Source organism: Schistocerca gregaria, chromosome 11 (genome assembly GCF_023897955.1).
Source record: "Schistocerca gregaria isolate iqSchGreg1 chromosome 11, iqSchGreg1.2, whole genome shotgun sequence".
NCBI classification, from domain to species: domain Eukaryota; kingdom Metazoa; phylum Arthropoda; class Insecta; order Orthoptera; family Acrididae; genus Schistocerca; species Schistocerca gregaria.
The window spans coordinates 106,305,483-106,322,763 of record NC_064930.1 but is presented as its reverse complement, the minus strand read 5'-3'; the positions used below and the strand labels follow the sequence as shown (position 1 = coordinate 106,322,763).

At 38.1% G+C, this 17,281-nt stretch overlaps 1 protein-coding gene across 2 annotated transcripts in view; it reads left to right on the top strand.

Annotated features, from left to right (window-relative positions):
* Positions 1–17,139, top strand: part of LOC126295354 (putative sodium-dependent multivitamin transporter) — a 308,018-nt gene extending 290,879 nt beyond the window's left edge. For both annotated transcript variants that reach the window (XM_049987826.1, XM_049987825.1), the window contains exons 12-13: positions 132–299; positions 7,335–17,139. In XM_049987826.1, coding sequence (XP_049843783.1) covers positions 132–260 — 129 coding nt within the window. In that variant the 3' untranslated portion in view covers positions 261–299; positions 7,335–17,139. The remainder of the gene's footprint in view (positions 1–131; positions 300–7,334) is intronic.
* The last annotated feature ends 142 nt before the right edge of the window (positions 17,140–17,281 follow it).

The following is a 17,281-nucleotide window of genomic DNA, read 5'->3' as shown; positions in this document are numbered from 1 at the left end:
CTCTTGTAGAATTAAATGATCTGTGCATCTGAAGACCTCGGAAAAGTTCCATAAAATATTGACAGTTTAAAGTTTTTCATATTTGGCTCTAGTACAGTCAGTGGGTACAGCCAGTATGCATCTGTGTGCAGGGCTCCAACCCGGTGCAGCTGACACGTGTGGCCGGTGACCTGTCCAATGGTGTGGGACCAGCTGCAGACACCAAGAGCCAGGAGGAGCCACTCAATGGCGTAGGTGGCCACCACGTCACCCCAATGTGATGTCGACAGAGTACAGTGGGGACTGCTGTGAGCTTAAAGGTGAATCCACATGGCATGTGACCATGAATTTTTGTTCCCTGTACTTGAGGGGTCATAATAATTTGACCTAAGATAAACGACGGACCTCGTACTGACACTTATGGGACACACATTTGATGTTATACAGTTGTCAAGTTTGTTTCGTTCTTTTGTCTAAGTGCACCAGTGTGACCCTCTACTTTCTATTCTGAAGGTTAGATGCCATTTGTAGAAGGCATGATGCCACAGACTGTAGCAAGGTCACAGAGTATACTGATTGGATAATTTTTCTTGTTTACCTGTGCCAGAACTTAATTTATGAGGTCTTTCTCAGCTATATGTGTGTTAGTCCTTTCATCACCACCACCTGGTGCCAAATTATATAAATATTTTTGTGGATTTGTGGATGTCAGAGCAACACATTTTCTTAAGCAAGTAGCAGATTTCCAACTAGACAGTTATCCAGTGAAGAATCACAATACTACAACCATGTAAAAGTCCAATGCAAGAAAAATATCAGAGATATACGACCTCATGGAAGACCTCATGGAAGAATTAAAAAATGTGTGAATATATATTAAAAACAAAGATTCCAAGACTTACGAAGCGGGAAAGCGCCGGTAGATAGACACAATGAATAAAACACACAAACACACACACAAAATTTCGAGCTTTCGCAACCAGCGGCTGCTTCGTTAGGAAAGAGGGAAGGAAAAGGAAAGATGAAAGGATGTGGGTTTTAAGGGAGAGGGTAAGGAGTCATTCCAATCCCGGGAGCGGAAAGACTTACCTTAGGGGGAAAAAAGGATAGGTATATACTCGTGCGCGCACACACACACACACACACACACACACACACACACACACACACACACACACACACACACACACACACATCCATCCATCCATACATCACGTGTGTGTGTGTGTGTGTGTGTGTGTGTGTGTGTGTGTGTGTGTGTGTGTGTGTGTGTGTGTGTGTGTGTGTGTGTGTGTGTGCGCGCGCGAGTATATACCTATCCTTTTTTCCCCCTAAGATAAGTCTTTCCGTTCCCAGGATTGGAATGACTCCTTACCCTATTTTTCCTATGTGGAAGTTTCTTTCTATTAAAAACAAAGATGTCTGTGTATGTGCGGATGGATATGTGTGCTTGTCTGTGTGTGTGCGCGAGTGTACACCTGTCCTTTTTTTCCCCCTAAGGGAAGTCTTTCCGCTCCTGGGATTGGAATGACTCCTTACCCTCTCCCTTAAAACCCACATCCTTTCGTCTTTCCCTCTCCTTCCTGAAGAAGCAACCATCGGTTGCGAAAGCTAGTAATTCTGTGTGCATGTTTGTGTGTTTTGTTCTTGTGCCTGTCTGCCGGCGTTGTCCCGCTTGGTAAGTCTTGGAATCTTTGTTTTTAATATATATTTCCCATGTGGAAGTTTCTTTCTATTTTATGCAAATAAATGAATACTTGCTTTACAAATAGTAATCAATCACACCACTGAATACGTCAATATTATGAATATTTGTTGCCTGCTTTCATAGAAGAAGCAATAACTCCACACACCAAAATTCCAGAGTTTATTTCTCGAGTCATTACTCTTTCCGTTCACTGCAGTATTTTCAAAAATGGCATTCCTGTGATACAACTTCCTTGGGGGTGACAATCTCCCATCCCCTTGCATCAGTAATTACATAAAGATATCATGCATTTGACAAACCAATAATATCACTTTTTATCCACTGACATAATGCTTTTCCAGCATTTCCATAGTTTTGATATAATCATGCTGTAGGAATGTCATGTTTAAAATGGATTATGTCTCTGTGTTTAACAATCTCCCTTACCTCACAAAAAAAGACTTTGCATTTCAGACATAATACAGACAGAATTGTACGAGGAAATGGAGCAGGATGAAATGTAAATATTTGGTACAGTGGGCTGTGTAATCAGTGTAATCAGTAGAGATGAAATCAGTGAAGATAGGAGGGAGGTCCCAAAAGTTCTCTGCCTCATACTGAAAAACGTGCATTTGTGTTTTGAGAATGTTTTTTAACATAATCTTCTTTAACATTAACATATTTTATCCAGTGAAATTTCATCTTTGTAGTGTACCATTGGAAGGGCTGCAAGGTACTCTTCCACAGCTGGAGTTGCTTCTGTGTTAGGTGAAAAATGCTGATGAACAAGAGCAACTTTGAATTTTAAGAAGATATGGAAGTCTGAGTGAAACTTGCCAGGGGAATAGGCTGAACTTTCATCCAACACTTCACAGTGCATATCTAAAAGTAAATTATGTCAAGGTTGTCTATTTACTGCCATTAGGGAAACTCCATGATATATAGTCACTGCAAAGAAACTTCTAAACAAACAAAGATTACTGCATAATAGGTGTAAAACAAATAGTAGGGCTATAGATAGGTGCTGAATGAAATGCATTTGGCTGTCAAGATATTAATTAGTGATTCCTTCAATGACTACCATAGCAGAATATTGTGAAAATGACATTTCACAAAAACCAAAGAAATTCTGTTTCTATGTAAAGGCTGTTAATGCACAAAGTTTTCCAGCCCTAGTGAATGAGACAGGAACTGAAATTGAGGATAGCAGAGCAAAAGCTGAAATGCTTAACTACATTTTCAAATTTCCTTTGCAACGTAAAACCCAGGAGAATTGCTCCAATTTACTCCTTGTACCACTGAAAAGATGAATGAAAGAAGTATTGGTGCCAGTGGTGTTAAAAAATGGCTGAGATTGTTAAAACTGATCAAAGCTCCAAGCCCGATGGAATCCCTGTCAGATTCTATACTGAATTTGTGGCTGAGTCAGCCCATCTTCTAACTATAATCTATTGTAGATCCCTCAAACAAAAAGGTATAGGTCACACCTACCTACAAGGAAGGTAGTAGAAGTGATACACAAAGCTGTCATCTAATATCCTTCACATTAATTTGTTGTAGAATCTCAGAACATATTTTGAGCTCAAACAAAATGATGTGCATTGAATAGAATGACCTCCTCAATGCCAGACAGCATGGTTTTCAAACCAAACTTTCACTTTTCTCACATGACATATTGAAAGCTTTGGATCAAGGAAACCAGGTGGAAGTGATGTTTCTTGATTTTTGAAAAGCATTTGACTTAGTACTGCAGCTTTGCTTATTGTGAAAAGTATGATCACATGAGGTACGAAGTGATATTTGTGACTGGATTGAGGACTTTTTGTTAAGAAGGACACAGCACACTACCTTGGATGGGGAGTCATTGTCAGATGCAGAAGTAATTTTGGGTGTGCCCCAAGGAAGTGTGTCGGGACCCTCGCTGTTCTTGTTGTATGTTAATGACCTTGCAGACAATATTAATAGTAAAATCAGGATTTTTGCAGATGATGCAGTTATCTATAATGAAGTACTATCTGAAACAAAGTGAGATAAATATTCAGTTAGATCTTAATAAGATTTCAGTGTGATGCAGAGATTCGCAACTTTCTTTACGTGTTCAAAAATGTAAAATTTTGCACTCGACAAAATGAAAAAAACTCATTATTCTATTACTATAATATCAATGAGCCACAGTTCAGATTGGCCAGCTCATACAAATACCTGGTTGTAATGATTTGTCGGGATATTAAATGGAATGTTCATACAGGCTCATTTGTGGGTAAAGCAGCTGTTAGACTTTGATTCATTGGTATAATACTGTTGAAATGCATTCAGTCTACAAAGGAGATGGCTTACAAATCACTTGTGTGGCTGGTTCAAGAATATTGCTCAAGTGTGGGACCCAAAGCAGACAGGACTAACAGGAGATATTGAACGTACATTCTGACAGTTATTCAACCATATGAAATAAAACCATCATAATGTCTGAATGGCTTGTGTTAGGATGTTCAAATTACATGGTTGGCTGCTGCGGGGTACGATGGGAATTAGTATGTGGATACACACAGGTCTTTCACCATTTGCACATGAAAATGTCACAGTACGGCGTGCCTGAGTGTATAGCGCTTGTAAAGGCCTACCATACGAGCAATAACACCCGAACTGTGGTCCGAAGGAAATTTGCAACTGAGTTCAAGCTGAAGGCAACTAGTCCAAGTGTGCTAACAACCAAGAATTTGATTCACAAGTTTGAGAGAACGGGTAGTGTCGTGAGGACAGTGTCGGCAATATCGGCCATCGAAAAAGGCTGAAAACGTCGAGGATACGTGTGCTGTGTTTCAAACCGGCCACAGGAAATTGATCAGATGAGCTGCACAACAGGTGGAAACCAACCGGAGATACTGTGACAAATTGTTGTTGAAACATGCGTCTCTTCCTGTACAAAATTCAAACCCATCAGCCATTAAGCTCCAAGGGTATGGAACAGAGGTTGTGTTTCACCAGCGCTGTTGTCCACAGAACTGACAAACAGGACTTCGATCTGAATATTGTTCGGTTTAACGGAAAAGCGCTTTTTCATTTAGATGAGTCCGTCAATAAGCAAAATTGGTGCATTTGGAGGGACTGAGAATCTGCATTTCATTATCGAGAAGTCTCTTCACCTTCAGTGGGTGTCTATGTAGTGTGCAACGTCCAGTCGTGGAACAATTGGTGCCATATCTCTTGCTGGCACAGTAACTACCTATCAGTATGTGAATGTTTTGTAAGACGATTTTGTCCCCATTATCTAAAATGCTCCTTATTTTGACAAAAGGTGGGTCATGCAAGACAGAACTTAACCCCACGGAAGCAGGAGTGTGTTTGATGCCCTGTGTGAGCACTCTGGAGACCCCATTCTGGCTCTGGAGTACCCAGAGGCCACTGACACAGGCCTCATTCCCTTCATGCAGATTCTCTGGATCTGAAAACATGTGACTGCTTTTTGTAGGGATATATTAAAGAAAAGGTGTACACAATAACCCCAAAACCATTGCCGAGCTGGAAAACGCCATTTCGGAGGTCATCGACAGCATCAATGTTCAGACATTTCGAAAAGTCGTGTACAATTTCGCTATTCATCTGCATCACATCATCGCCAATGTTGGCAGACATATCAAATGTGTCATAACCTAAATCCAAATATCTGTAGTGACATTTACATTATGAATAAAGTGTATGAATGCCATAGTTTGTAATTAATTTAACTTTTTTTCATATTTTTCAATAGTTGTCACCCTGTATACAGAGCAGGCCAGCTCGAATAATCACAGGTTTGTTTGATCCATGGAAGATTGTCAGAGAGATACCAAAGGGCCTAAACTGGAAGACTCACAAAGATAGATGTAAAGTATCCCCAGAATGCCTACTGACAGAGTTTCAAGAACCAACTTTAAATGATTACTCTAAGGATATACTACAATCCCAAATGTATAGCTCACACAGGGACTGTGACGATAAGATTAGAATAATTACTGCATGCACAGAGGCATTCAATCATTCTCCCTGGAATCCATACATGAATGGAACAGGAAGAAAGCCTAATAACTGGTAAAATGTTATGTATTCTCTGCCATGCGCCTCACAGTGGATTGAAGAATATGGATGTAGATGTAGATATGAATTTCAGTTATATATGACTGAACATAATGAAAATAGTATAAAATATGCAACATGCCTTCTCAAGTTAAAAGAGGCTGAGATTAGGTTCATATCAGCCTTATTTCTGCAGCAAAGCTCTACCATTTCTCCTTACCTCCCCTCCCCTGAAGATATTCCTCTCCAACAATTCATTGCTGCCTCAATCAAACTACTCTTTCTGTCAAGTTGTGCCGTAAATTTCCTTTTTTTCCATAATTTGGTTTTCCAGTCTATCCATCTAATCTTCAGAATTCTCCCATATCACCACATCTCTTCCCAGAAGTCCATACCATTAACACTAAACTTCTATACAGGGCGGAACTTAAGAGAGATACTTTCAGAACAGACTGACACTTAAATTTGTATTTGATGTTAATAAATTTCTCTTTTTTGGGAAAACTTATCATCCTATTTACATTTTACATCGTCTCTGCTTTGGTTATCTTGCTGCCCAAATAGCAAAACTCACCTGTGGCTTTCAGTGTCTCATTTCCTAATAAAATATCCTTGACCCCTCCTTTATTTAATTAGGCTACATTCCACTAGCCTTGTTTTACTTTTGTTGGTGTTCCCCTTGTAACCTCTTCTGAAGGCATTATCCATTCCATTCAACTGATTCTCCTAGTCCTTTGCTGTCTCCAATACAATTATGATGTTATCAACAAACTTCAGTTTTTTGTCTGCTCCCTAAATTTTAATGCCCTGTCCAAACTGTCTGGTTTCCTTTTCTGCTGCCCAATGTACAGACTGAGTAACTTGGGAGACAGGCTACAACCTGGTCTCATTCCTTTTGTGTCCTTCAGTTCTTATAACTGCAGTCTGGTTTGCTGCAACCCTGACTCATTCCTCTCACACCTTTTTATTCCTATAACTGTAATCTGGTTTCTTTACAGACTGTAAACTTCTGCCCCCTGAATTTTATTGCTGCTATCTTAGCATCTTCGAGGAGGATATTCTCCTCCAATTTGGCTTGTACAAGTCATTCTATTCTTCTGTAAATAGTTCAAGTCGGTAGTCTGCAATGACAAATTACTAAAAACATGATTCAGTATTATCACAACTCTGACTTGCCTTCACACCTGTCACTTTCCATTTTTGAAATAGCAGTTATAAATTTTTTTGTGAAGTTTGCTGGTATTTCACCTGTATCATAAGTCTTCTACACCAGTTGGCATAGTTTTGTCATGGCTGACTCTTCCAAGGAGCTCAGTAATTCTGAGGGAATTTCATCAATTTCCAGGGGCCTTGTTTTCACTTACGTCTTTCTATGCTCTGTCAGACTCTTCTCACAATGTCATATCTCCCCTATCACATTCATCTACTGCCTCTGTATATTTCTTCCACATTTCAGCCTTCCTTTCTTTGCTAAATATGAGTTTGCCCTCTGAGCTTTTCCAGAGGTTTCTTTAATTTCCCTGTACACAGCATGTATGTTTCCCACAACCACGTAAACTGAATGTTTGAAATCCAGTGTGTGTGACTGTTTGTTTTCCCTGTTATTGTGTTGCAGGTGCTGATCTGTGGGTTCCCAGCCTGAGACATTCCAGCCTTCTCTACAGAGGCTGCAACAACTCAGTCTATTTATTTTCTAGTTTTGTAAAAAAGGAAAAAATTATAAACACTCAGTATTCCTCAGTTTGTAATAGCTGTGCTTTTTATTCTCAGTTCTCTTCTGTTCAGCTGAATTGCTGCAAATAATGAAGTGCTGCAAAATCAGTTTTATAGGTGCATGAAGTCTCAACAGAAGCAGCCAAAGAGAGTGGGAGAGATTATATGAGGCAGAAAAATTTTGCTGAAGTTAACTGGTGATGCAATACTGTGCAGTGTAGAAACTTTCACAAATGTAACATTTCAGTGGACTTATTAAATATGGGCAGTTGCTCACCTGGTAAACTGTGAGCAAAAGTATGACAATAATTATTACAATATTGGAAAAAGTTCTGACCAGGAAATCAGTAATCGTGTGATGAAGAACAATACTACAGAAGGGAGGAGGCATTGGATGGTGTAAAGATGGCTGAATAATATTATTGAATGGCATAGAAAAGATACCTCCAAAATAAAACTAGTTGCCTATAAAAGGTCACAGATACAGACCAATCACAAAATTTGCACATGTACATTTTCCATCATATTTGCTGCACTGTAATTATTTTTCTAGAGCACATTGCACTTTAGAAGAATCTGTCTTGTCTTGTGTGTATGGGTTCCTTGCCAAAGAAAATTTTTTGAAGGTTAAAACCATTTTGCCATTTCAGCTTATTTTTTTTTTTTTTTTTTAATATGAATGTTTCGTTGTTTCATCATTAACTCACCCACTGTCAGCTGATTTTTGGCACCTGTATTAAATTCAGTAATTCAAAATCAAGCTGCATCTGTACTTCACTCTTTTGGATAACACGCCAGTTTAAATAGAACTCAATACAACACATTGCATTCCTATCTGTATAAGTTCAGCAGTGACAGAAGTGGTGCAAACACATATTGCATAAATGGCAAAGAAATCAACAAATATGGTATTTATAATGCGAGTTCAACTTGTACCGTGTAAAAAGAATTTAGTGGTAAACATGTTTTTCATCCATTCATTCACACATTTAGTTCTGGCTCCACATTAGGGGTATGGAGTGGGTTAAAGTATTCATTGAAAGGTGTGGGTAGAGACATGAAATTTGTCGAACATTGGCTGTTGTGTTATCCCTGCTTTTTCTAAGACATCTTTACTGTGATGACAAGTTCCATTGTCTGTATTCGAGCTTTACTGCTGGTTTTGTAAAGCTCCACAACTTACCTGGTTAATCTGGTTGACTCCATTCTTTTAACATCCCACAGAAGTTTAGTGCATATTTTTACATGTGAAGAAGTACTGATCTAATTTAGAATCTCCTTGTTTGCTCCTTCATCCATCCTTTTTTTTAACAAAATAATTTGTGATTACTTTCTTCTCTTCTATATTTCCTCAGTGCTCTTTGCCCATTTTAAATACTTTGTCAGTGGGCTACATCCATACTGTTTTCAAAACTAGTTCCTAGAACAATTTATCCAAATATTTGACTCGAGAAACACTTAATTGTTTTGTATTTAGTTTCTAGAATTATTTTTGGCAGAATGTAGTTGGACATTAGCAACATTATTATTTTTTAAAATGAAATTACTGTTCTTATCATACTACTAGCTGCTGTTTTTATCTAATAGTTTTGTGTAAATTTGCACAGAACAGTGTCAGCTGCCTACAGAACATTAAAGTTAAAGCACAGTTTAACATATACGGTCATGATATTCATTGCTGTAGGAACTGTTACCGTCTGCAAGCTGGAACAACACTAGTGCACATTGCAGCGAGAAAGCCTGCAGGGTTATTGCTTTTGGCATTTTATTGTAATGTCTGTGTGGTTTCACCTTCAGCTGCATCTGTGGAGGCATATGTAGTACATTAAATAATGCAGGTATTGCATTCCAAACAGCTTTCCTACAGTACATATTCCCTGATTTGATTAGAACTGTAATGAAAAAGTTAACATTGTTGAGTAGATACTCAAAATGGGTGTCTTTCTGCAAAAAGTCAGTTCTTCTGCTGTTTACTAGTACTTTTTGTTCTTGAGACTAACCCAAAACATCTCTCAAGTATGTAACAAGAAACATGTCTCCTAAAGCTTGAAATATTGTTATCACATATCCCCACATTAGCTGACAAAAACTAAGTGAATAGTCAACTGTTTCATATTACGAGTAGAGACAATACTATTGAGAACTTACAGTATTCAAAATTAATACAAAACATATGTGTAGTCATTTAGTAAGAATCTTGAAATGATTTAATATTGTGACATCAATCACAATGTTCATGAGTATAAATGAAAGATTGCAGAAAATGAAAACAAAAGCAATTCAGAGAACTTTTTCATACTCACTGCACATGTTCCAATTGCATTCCATTAATGTGGGCTGAGCACGATTGATGCACTTATGAGACCACCAGTTCTTTTTTTTTATGCTGGGTACTTTATACACATCTTCTTCTTTTCCATTCTATCATTTGGTATGCCTCTAAGGTGTCATCAAATAAATTCTCCTGTGTTTGAGATTTAATAGGCATTTGCACCAAAATTCGATTTTTGCTTTTAGTAGAACCATTCCTCTTTCGAAAATATTATGCTGAGCTGTTTTTCTTACTGTAACAGACCGAATGTTTCTACTTGAAATTATCTTTGCCATAAAATTACTGTGTTTGCTGTAAGTAATTAGCTGTGGTACAATTCACAGCATTGATTGTCTTCCCCAGTATCACTCCTGTTTCATGGCGACCATCAGCTACTAAAGTCAGAATCGGCATTAGAATCACCAAAAATGTTATTGTTTTTCCCATTTTCCTCTTCGTTTTCTTTGGTTCAACTGCATAAATCTTATTCTTCTTAGAAAGTTGCTGCATGCTGAAGCCAAAAATAGCAAATTCACACATACAATAAAATGCTATAAAATAAGAATATCCAAGATAGCAACAAAAAGCAAAATATGTAGTACCTAGAAACATGCAGTGTATTGGACCTACCTAATTATTACACATAATGTGAAACGTGGTCACACAGGCACTCAATTTTGCACTAACTTTTAAATAATATGTCTTATTGCTAGGCTGACAAAGTCAAGCTCATTGTTGAATGTTGCTTCACACGCCACATGTTTTAGAATGAATGTCTAAAATGAATGATGGGACTGAGAGACTATTGTTTTGGGTTAAGGGTTAAAGAAAAAAAAACATGCTTTAGCAAATATAAATAAGGGAACTATAAATGAACTATTCTGTAACGGACTGTTTTGTACCTCCCAAGGCCCTTAGAAAACTAAAGAAAGACAAATGTGGTCTCGCTCACTCTTCCTTCTTTTTCTTTCTTAGTTAGTGCTTATTTTTACAGCAGTACATGAAGTTCCCTATTGTAAAAACTGTTAGAAATCAACATAAATGATACTGTTTGCACTAGTCTGATGCCATATTTGTAAATGTAGCTTTCTGTTGCCTTGGAACACTGCTGTTGCAATGTATAACAAAAATGAGTCGGAATGTCATGACTGTATGTGTTAGACCGTAGTTAAACCCAACTAATTATCAGTGTTAGGGCATTTAAAACTCCATTGTTCTGATAACCTTTAAGTGTGATGGTACCACTGCACCTTAGTTTTGAATATTTGGAGATTTCCAGTTCTCTACCTGATGTCTGTTGGCAACCTTCCAAAAACATTTTCACCAGAACATAAAACTCAGTCCCAAATCCCAGTCAGGAATCGTAGTCTACATGAAAAGCATTTTTACTTCTAGTATTTTAGCTGTTTGTCCTAAATTCATTATTATTTACCTCAGATAAGACAAAAGAGTGAACATATGTTTATCTGTTGATGATGGTTTTTCCACTTTACTCAATATTCTCACTATAGACTAAGTACTTTTTTGGCCTCTGCTACTCTGCAACAGAGCCTGAATTGGTAGTGGGTGTGGATGTTCCCTAGAGTGGCTGCTTCTGCCTTGCGATCCATGACTCATATCAGCCTGCATTGCTGGGATTTACCATACACAGTGTGTGAATTAATGAATGAGTGAAGATTGTGCCACAGGCCAACACTGAGTGAAAATGTGTGAGGTACACTGTTACCAACCACTCAAATTCCTCAGACTGTGTTCATTTTCTACCACAAAACACAGTAAGTTTTGGACGCAAGTTGTGTTCAAAGAATTCTGGCTGTGATGGAAAACAGTGACAACATTGCATTGCAGACTTAAGTACAGAGCTGCAAAAATTAGCCACAATGTTTACTTCTTTACCTGTATGCGCATCCACTGCCTAGAACCTCTTCTGTATCCTATGTGGTTTTCTTTCTGTATTCCACTGGTTATAATCCATCGAGAACTGTCATCACTTCATATTTTGGAAATGTGTCATAGGTAGCAACAGCATCCAATTAAAAGTCAGGCTGATTTATTTTTAAATGTGAAGTAGTACATCATCCTCCACAATTTGGCATCATCGCCATCACATCCCACATGCCGTCATCCCTTGCCCGGACATCTTTCAATATATAGCCCCTCTGTCTTTCAGTTGCATCCTGTCTCTAAGTCTCTGGTAATCTGTCCACTGGTTAACACTGTCTTCAGTTCCCACTGAGTGGCTACAGGATTTGCAGGGGGTACACTAATTGCACCACCATTTAAATAGGTGTGGGTTAAAAAACTATCCCCAGTCAAAAATAAACTTTTTCAAGAGAGTGGCAGAACCTGCTCAGCACACAGTTAATGTCAGTTGTCATAGTTGCTAACGAATCTTCCAACTTGTGTGGTTAACATTTTAGGTCTTGCATTTTGTCCATAGCTGTGTTTTGACATCTTCAGAGATGCTCCTGGTGCCACTTTGTTTTGCCAAATGAAGAGTTAGGCATTGGAACGAAATATAAATACAAATATTTCATATACAGTGATGAAATTTTGTCCACAGCTATATAGAGAAGCCATCGAAGTACCTAAATACGTGGATGATTTTAATGGAAAAGAAGCCATGAGACTTAGTGGTATGTGGATTGATAAAAATATTTAATAATGAACATACAGCACTGGAATTGTTACAGATCATAGCCCTCTAGACAACACAACTATTCAACATAGTTGCCATGCATTTATACACATTTGCACCATCATTAAAACCAAGCATAAAAGCCAATTTGAAAAATAAATAAATAAATAAAAAGAAATCACACTTTTGCTTCTTAACCTATTTTTGTCACCATGTCTGTCACTGTGAATCACTTCATCAACACATCCTCAATTGACATCTGTGACATATGTTGTTGGCTGGTGCAGCACTATCTGTTTCTCTGTAACCTGACTCTTTCACGCAATACCACACACAGCTGATGTTGAGTGCAGCATCACCACACGCTTGGTTCATGGATGACATAAAATCAGCTTTAAAACAGTGGGTCAAGAAGCAAAATACTTAACTATTCCCAACTGTCTTTGATGCATGTTTTAAACAATGGCATAGATGCACTGTCACAATTTTAAATACCAGTGTTGTGCAGGGACACTTTGGTCAATGATCTGTACTAATTCTGCTGTTCTTTGTCCACTATTAATTTTTTGATGAACAGTAGCTCCAAAGAATCAAAAGTTAAGTTTCATCATTGATGGTGATTATGTCTGTCAATCACATTAAAACATGTACCTTACCCCCTTTCACAATATTCGTGTCACATGCCAGACCTAACTCTCAGCAAGACATGGCAGAATCAGAAGCAGCTGTGGAGATATCTGACTCTGCTCTATATGACATGTCAGGGCCAAAAACATTTGTGGACCACGAAAGTGCAACCCCAAACATTTGCCAGCAAATAAAAATCTTCTCAATCTTACTGTCTGCTGTCTCGTCTCCATTACATTTTGTATGTTACTTCCTAATCCTACTAGCAATGTGCCTTTGGCATCTCAAGTAATGTAATTTGTGTCCTAACAAAAATAAATATTCTAATAAAATACAGTCCTCCGTGGTGAGTGCCTCTTATCAGAAAATAATGCTTGGAACATATCAAATTCCTAGAAAAACAAAAATTACATTAGAAATGCAGAAAACTCTGCCATTTATGTCGCCTCCCAACTAGTGTTGTGAGACTCGCTCACTTCCAACTTTGGTCGATTTTCTGCTTGTTCCAGAGCTTAAAAATAAACATAGTCTCGGCTGCAAAAAACTTTATTTTTGTGGTTACCAGTTGCTGTCAGTCACTGACCACCTTCAGACCACATATAATGCTGACAGGTGTTGGCAGAGAACAGAGCAGGCATTACAAACTGCATTAATGTCAACTGCGAAGCTTTGTGGAGTACATACCACCTACCATCAGATAGTAGCAGAAGGAAACTAGCAACCACAAAAATAACGGTTCTTGTGGTCGACACTGTTTATGTACATTTTAAAGTAGTAAGGAAAACTACCGTTCAAGAAAATTGTTCTAAAAAATTACTGTACCAAAGCTATCACTGTGTTGAAGTTTTGGGTTGAGAAAGGAGAGATGAATTTGAGGTGGGCTTCTGACTTAATAATTTCGATCTCTTTCTGGTAAACAGTTGAAGAGATTTCATTTTGTTCCAGAGTGCAATAGATCTCGAAGATATGCCTAGCAGTTCTGGCACAGCTGCATACATGCTCAATATTTTGTGGTTGTCACGTTTTTTCACTGGGCAGGTGAAAGGCTGATCTACAGCTTCCTCCCACATGGAGGACTACTCTATATTACAGATACTGAAGGGTACCGGATATTGTATAGAGGAAGTAATGACTGTATCCTAGTCATTTGGTACTATGACAACTAGATTCTTCACAAAGGAAATTAATGAGAAATCCTGATTTGGGGGAAAAATGGCCTCTGTTGGGTTGAAGGTAAGCTATGATGATCAGGTAGTGAAACAATGAGTGACTTTGAACTCATGCTAGATTTCTCACAAAAATAACCTGTGTCAGATGCCAGAACCTCTTTCTGCCATAAACTTTTTGGAGACAGGATTTTTTTTTAACCACTCTAACTGTGGATTAGAGATGTAACTGGGTGATGAAAATTTTGTGTTTCAGCCCTGGCTACTGTGATACTGGTTTTCTCAGATGTACTTAAGGTGGGTCATCTTCAAGGATCTTAGGGACACATTTAAACATGAAAACCCTTCTTTTAATGGCAGAAAATGAGATGAGTCCCTACTTGAGTGTACTGTGCTTGAGTTTGTTTCGAATTAATTAATTCTCAAGGAAAAAAAAAAAATAAAAAATGGAATATTAAGTTTCATAAATATTGTCACAAATACTGGCAACTTACCCACTTTTAGCAGTTATTTAAGACTGTCATTACACTCTGCTGTTGCCCCTGGCCATCAGTCCTCACTTTCAGTCTTCACCACCACCCAATTGACACCCACTACTAAATAAAAGCTGCCTCTTCACTTTGCCACACCTTACAAATTTTCACCCACATCCATTCCTACTGCTGCTGCTTGTCATTTTCTAATCTCATCCTCTTGTTTGTGTAGCTACATGTCTCACCCACCTCCATATCATTTTGTTGTCATAAACAAGTTTCCTGTTTCCCATTTCCCTCTGTTCCCTGACCCATATGTTGGCTTCCATATGTCTCCCACTAATTCCCAGCTTCCATGTGTCTCCCACTAAATCCCAGTTTGCTTGCTGAGGATCCTCCCAATATTTGAACAGAATTCTCTTTAAAACTGCAGGTTTCACTCCAACTCCGTCTACCAACCTATTATACTACACTCAGTCTAAAACAGAGCATTGGCTCAACAGAAATGCAGTTAGCTGGATCTTTGCCTGGAACTGTTAGCTGTTATGTAGTGCTGTTACCAAACCGGGCAGTCTTGTGTTGCCGTACTTGTGTTTATGTGAGTTCCGTTGAAAGGTGAGGACACAAGTGGCTACAACTCACGAGAAAGATCCACTACTTTGCACTCCCAAGTCCTAATTATTACTGTAGGCCAATTTGTTGGAAGCTCACTGATTACACTTATGTGGCCAGGAATTGGAGGTATTGTGTAATGCTGGACTCTTTGTTGAAAATGTTTGTTGCAATAGTAAAACAATCACAAGCATATAATTTCATAAAGAGGACCTGTGCAGATTAAGGGAAGTTGTGTGAGGCCAAGAACTTGCCATTACACGTTGAATCTTTTGGATAAGTGTTAAAATAAGAAAAAAAAAATTGGGTAACATAAATTGTGGGGAATTAATATATGAAAGCTGTACTATGCTCCATTGCATATTTGGGGAAAATTTTCTATTGTATCCAATTAATCTTCTCATATTCCTCTGACACTGGGTGATCCATGTCATAAGAACTGAGGGCAGCCTTCTACTGTAACCTTTGAACCAAATGTTGGTTCTCTTGGATTATCTCATGTCCTGTGCCATATGTTTCATTTCTGTATTGGGTTGATGGTGTAGACGTTCCTTGATCAGTATACAACATTCTTGGTACTGATCTTAGATCCTAACAGGCTTCAGGACATTCTAATATGGTTCATAACATACCTCCACCAATTATAGGACCAATGCAGGAGTAGTGGCATGTCGTAATGGTGTTTGAAGGGTGTATCCTGTTGGTGGAATACCCTGGCTGCTCTTGACAGTCAGTGGTATGTCTGCCATCTAAAGATGGCTCCATATATCTAACATGTCTGTCCTTTGCTCTCCTACTTCTCCACTAGCTGTTCATCTTTCATATCTGTAAAAGACACATCACACTCAAAACTCATAGTAAATCATTCCCAAAGGTAAACACTTGTGGTGAAGCCCCTTCTTTTTTGAAAGCTTTCCCTTATCAGATTATTCCACATGGTATTCCTTGCAGGCTGCTATTTATTGTGATAGTGTGGCAACCAAAATGTACAGATAAATAAATGAAAAATAAATAATAATAAAAACTCTCATCAAGTTTTATGTTGAGGTTTTTGAATAGCCATTGGTTGGAGAAAGAACACTGATGAGCTCTATAGGTATGTTATCAAACAGAAAGGAGTAAGAGTCACTTTAGGAAAAACTTAATTTAAATCATTCCTAATGTAGTTTGGTGATTATTGGCTATGTCTTGTTGTTAAGTTATCCGCACATAATGTAGTGGCACATGGCAACTGGTAATGGAAAATACTTTGACATGCTGGTGCATCCTTAGGTTCCTAACACCTTGTGTGTGTGTGTGTATGTATGTGCTAGCAATATTATTGTTTGAGGAAGATAAATGTGTTTCCACTTCCGAAATAACTGAGAAGCTAAGTTTCCTGGTCAGAACTTTTTAATCAGTTTGTGTGTGTGTGTGTGTGTGTGTGTGTGTGTGTGTGTGTGTGTGTGTGTGTGTGTGTGTGTGGATGAATTCTTCTGAACATGGGTTTCCATTATTGTTATTGCAATGCATGTTTGGCAATTGCCAAACACACACACACACACACACACACACACACACGCACACACACACACACACAATATCATATGTAGAAAATGCACATCTCCATTGAGCTGTTGGTAAGTGCCTTTTGTCTGTCATTGTTAATTTTGCAGTTCATTGCAATAGATTACGTGTTAAATGTCTAATTTGCACAAAAAGCTTGTACTCTTTCCAAATGTCTTCCAGCAACAAGAAGTGATGAAGAGAATGTGTGTTCAGTGAAAAAAAATTATATTAGTGTATAAGTGAGAGCATTTAGCAGTATTATAGTGACAACTGTGGTATACAGAATGTGTTAGTGATGTGGGAAAAGAATAATAAACTTTTTGAAATAATAACTTATAACCTGTGCTGTAAATCTGTAGACCACTTCAACAATAGACTCCTACTCCATTCTTCCTTCCTCATGTTTTCATTATTGTTATTGGTTAATATAGCTGTTAATTTGTTACACAAAAGGTGTCCACTAAATTGCATTTA